This window comes from Rhea americana, unplaced genomic scaffold, assembly GCF_003343005.1.
Source record: "Rhea americana isolate MKP2758 unplaced genomic scaffold, rheAme1 scaffold_161, whole genome shotgun sequence".
Classification (NCBI taxonomy): Eukaryota; Metazoa; Chordata; class Aves; order Rheiformes; family Rheidae; genus Rhea; species Rhea americana.
Genome location: NW_028185717.1, coordinates 2,086,353 through 2,090,926, shown reverse-complemented (window position 1 = coordinate 2,090,926; position 4,574 = coordinate 2,086,353). Strand labels below are relative to the sequence as shown.

General features: G+C 40.4%; 1 protein-coding gene across 1 annotated transcript in view; it reads right to left on the bottom strand.

Annotated features, from left to right (window-relative positions):
- Positions 1 to 431: 431 nt before the first annotated feature.
- MALT1 (MALT1 paracaspase) overlaps positions 432 to 4,574 on the bottom strand; it is a 40,450-nt gene continuing 36,307 nt past the window's right edge. Inside the window, exons 16-18 of the mRNA XM_085300195.1 lie at positions 3,757 to 3,914; positions 2,818 to 2,943; positions 432 to 1,749 (exon numbers count right to left, since the gene is read on the bottom strand). Coding sequence (XP_085156321.1) covers positions 1,285 to 1,749; positions 2,818 to 2,943; positions 3,757 to 3,914 — 749 coding nt within the window. The 3' untranslated portion in view covers positions 432 to 1,284. The remainder of the gene's footprint in view (positions 1,750 to 2,817; positions 2,944 to 3,756; positions 3,915 to 4,574) is intronic.

Genomic DNA, 4,574 nt, shown 5'->3' with positions numbered 1-4,574 from the left:
GAAGGGAAGGCTGAGGGGGGATCTGATCAATGTGGACAAGTACCTGAAAGGAGGGTGTCAAGGGGACGGGGACAAACTCTTCTCAGTTGTCCCGTGTGACAGGACAAGAGGCAACGGGCAGAAATTGAAGCACAGGAAGTTCCGTCTGACCATGAGGGGGAATTTCTTCCCTGTGAGAGTGACGGAGCCCTGGCACAGGTTGCSCAGAGAGGTTGTGGAGCCTCCTTSTCTGGAGATCTTCAAGGCCYRCCTGGATGCAACCCTGTCTAMCATGCTATAGGTGACCTTGCCGAGCGGCGAGGTCGGACTAGATGATCTCCAGAGGTCCCTGCCAACCTTACTGATTCTATGATTCTATTAGCTACCTCCAAGCAAGCAGAGCGTCAASAATTGATCATGACACATACAGGAGCATGAAAGAAACTGAGGACTGAAGAAGATACGATTTTTAACACTGGAATATTAAAACACCACATTTTCACTTCTGGAAGAAATCGTTCTTTGCTCAGTTCAGTTACATTAGGTATTACCCTATATGCTCAACAAGAGGCTGTTATAACATACACTAATACCTAAAATACTTATTTAATGCAGTATGTATGAAAATACCTGGATACTAGACAACATTTATCATGTTGTGGCTAACTTTTTTTTAAATATCAAGTTAAAGCATACAGAACATGGAAATTGCTCTCTCTGCTTATTTCATCAATATTTTTCCTCTGATGACCATACACGGCTATTTTGTTTTTGTACTAGACGAGCAATTCCTCTGTTGGCTGAAAACACAAGACTCAAGAAACATAACGCCAACAGGTTCTGGAGGAGAAGCAGCAGGGAAGATCCAAGGCTTTACTCTCTCAGGAGAGACTCTGACACCAGCACCAAGGTCCGGTGCGTTCTCTCCCTACCAGAAGCAGGCAGCTTTCTCACAGGGATGGATGCTTGCCTCTCTGTGCGTTAGCTGCTTGTCTGCCTGTTCACGGAATGGGGAACTTGGAGGAATTCAGGTTTTTACTTGTATTGGACTTAAAATGGTAGGAGAAAACACAAAATTCATGCTTTTTTATTCCTAAATTTATCAGTCCAGTTTTGTCTCTTTGGATCTGAGTAGTTTTCCCTGAGAGTAAAAGCAGACCAACCTACATCCTGCCCTCAACCTCAGCACCATCTCTAGACACTCTAATCCCTTTGTCACCAGACCCTAAACTCCAGAAGATGGATAAAGTGTGGATGCTCGCCAGTTCACGTATGAAAATCTGGTCCATTCTGCACAAATCACAGCTACTGCTGTTTAGAGAACCTGAGGTTGTCAGAAAGAAGGAATTCTAGTTCAACAGTGTCATCAGTCGTCTCTATTGGTACGTTACTCTTTTCCATGTGGAGTGAGTAATTCTGCACTTCGTGTCTTGAAGTTAACATACTTGAAGTCCCATTGCAAGAACAGGTCTCTGGTTGTCTAATGCTGTCTGAACAAACAGTGTTTGGATGATAAACACCTAGACGGGAATTTGGTTTGTGATGACTAGGTAAATAGTATTTAGTTTTCACTGGACTTGATTCTACTTGTTTATGAAAAGAGTTATTAGCCACGCAACAGGTCTGAAGACAGCTATTATTTCTGAATCCATGATGAAGGCCTAATTTAGCAATAAGGGGCTTCCCAACATTAACCTCCTTCCTTTCATCCATCGTGTCTTCTATTCCTGGATACTCATAGTGCAGGCAAACAGTGAAGATCAAGTGCTCCTGCAATGGAAGGAAAATAAAGTTATATTTCCCCAAATAAAAAATAAATTTCTCCAGAGGGATAACTTACTGGAGAAGGAGACCGATCCTTTTTAGGAGCTAAAGACAAATGCTAAGCAAGACTGTTAACTTCATCAATTATWTATTACAAGAAAAGTTTAAGTTCTGCACTGATGCTGCTTAATACATCTAAGAAATCAGTGGGATTGCAAAGGGAGTCCATTCACATAAAATTATTGCAAACTCCCCTCACATCCACGAAAGCAGTCGGATATCGCCAACGGTCTCTTACCCTGATAACCTGAAGATGATCAGGAAAAGTGCATTTTCCCCATTTTCCTTTTTGACCCATGCTTCTGTCACAGATAGCGCTATTCTCATAGCTCTTCAGGCTAATCACCATAAGCTATGAAGGAATTAGGTGAATTCCACGCTTATTCAAGGTCCAATTTACCACTATTGCTTCAAATTCCACTTAAAATTTAGGTAATTCAAATYAACCTATTCCTGGATATGCAGAATATGCAAGTAGGAGATTTGAATCATGTTTCAGGCTGCATACACAAGGCAAAAATCTGATTTCCTGCTACCGCCAGCAAAGTCAGCAACACAACCCCCTCAAAAAAGTACCTGCTTATCAGAGATGACTAAAATTAATCTAAAGTTTGTCTCCTTCACTGTCTGAAAGTACCTCAGAACTTGTTTATCACAGTACCTCTTTTGGTTAATGCCTGCTCACCTGACAGTTTTTATTTCTAGAAGCATTTGTATTTCCCCACCTGCCAGAAGCATTGGGGATCACACACCAAGTGATGTCCAGCACAGACGTTCACAACACAGAGATACAGGAAACAAAAAAAAACTTATGGTGCCACAGTATGCTAAAGTGAGGAGCCTTCAAAAACTACACGCCCAAGAGCACACGTTGGAATGGAAGGAGATGATGTATGATATTTTCATCTCCTACGGATGATACCGAAGATGTAACTCTACTTCATCCTCACTGAGCTACAAAACATAAGAAAATCCCCACAATGTGCACAAGGCGATCTTTACAAATATATTAACCTTTAGCTTTTGCAGCGAACTTAGCCTGGTGTAGAGACAGTGTTTGGGAAGGTCCTTTGACACTAAATAGCTTCCAGTTTCCTCAGGAGTTCCTTTATTGGCCTCTTTAGGATCCACATCCAGGTCCTATTGCAAGAAAGAAATGAGAACTGAATTCAGTTCCAAAATAGTTAGGAGCATTTCCTTTATTAATGTCACCATTTCCTTCTACTTAAAAGGAAGGACGACACCAGYCTTGGATAACATGCAAAAGCCGCTAAATTCATTGTTGATCACAGGTAGAAGAAGTCACATTTGTTTAGTTACTCTCTTTTGTTGATGCTTCCTCTCACAGTTGCTCTGCTTCCTTAAAGGATGCTCTTTTTTACCTAAATCCTACTATGAAATAAGGTACCATAGCAGTAATTCTCTAGACTATAAATACATGTATTTATTATGCATATTAACTCAGATATTCATAGGGCATCATATTTTATTTATAAAGCATCAGTAGTGTCTTAAGTGCTTTACAGAAAGAACGTTTTCTGCTTCTAAGGAGCTTTTGGTTTTACTCTTGTCCTTCACACTGCTCAGCTGAGTAATGTCAGTGGAATTGGACAGGAGACCACTAAGGTGCAAAGAACTACAGTTAAAGCCAAATAACTCCTGCAAGACAGATTTGTCCTCAGCTCTCACAGGGACTACTGATATTAAATTTCTTTAATTATAGATAAGCACTGGATATTAGATGGTGAAAAGCAAAGGAGACTGAAAAGATGATCAGAGATTCATTTTTACATATTTATATAGMTATTTGTATATACATATACACACATGTACACCTGGTTTAAACATTTTACATTCATTTTATTATGAAACGTACGGTCTGACATGGACAGATCAGACCACTTTCAACCAGAGCRGATGGAGATCACTGAAACACCAACAGGAATCACTTACGAGTGCAAAGTCTGTAACATAAGCTCTGCAAACTACTATTTCAGGTGGCTTCTTTACTATTCGTGTGTAGATTATCATGACATTGGAAAACTCTGCTGCAAATCCCAACTGAATCTGAACACCACATTTGAATTCAAGATACATACTTTCTGGAAGCTCTGCAAACAAATAACACATCATTACATTTTAAATAAAAATATATATTTTTGTTGAGATATTCAAAAGTTTTAAAGGTACAGACCTCTTCCTCCTGCCCTCCCCTCTACCTATCGCTTATGTATTTATATTGAAGCAATTACTAGAAGCTAACCAGGCAACACTGTTTTCTACTTGCAGCATCACACGGTAACTGACTGACGCTGCTCTAGAGAGCCGACTCCTCAAATGCCGCTTCGCAGGTTTTCTTCCAACCTCTGTACAACTGGCACAGCAACATTGAATGGGACCAGAATATTGCTTACTGTCCCAAGAATTTGTTTACGCTGTATCTTTAATCAAATTAGTAAGGTTAACACAGTACACTTCCTGCATACAGTAGCTACAACCATAACATTTTAGAGAACCTTTGAATTTGACAGTAGAAGAAAACATTTCAGGTTCAATCTTTTTCTTTCCATAGTGTGTGTACATATTCACAAATTCTAGCCCACAGCACTTCGTTATAATTTGCATCTTGCTCAAACCATAGGAAACTATCTACACTGTCTCCYATAACATCCTCCAAGACAAGCAAGCTCAGGAGGTGTGGGTTGGAGGAGTGGACAGTGAGGTGGATTGAGAACAGGCTGAAAGGCAGAGCTCAGGGTCGCCATCAGTGG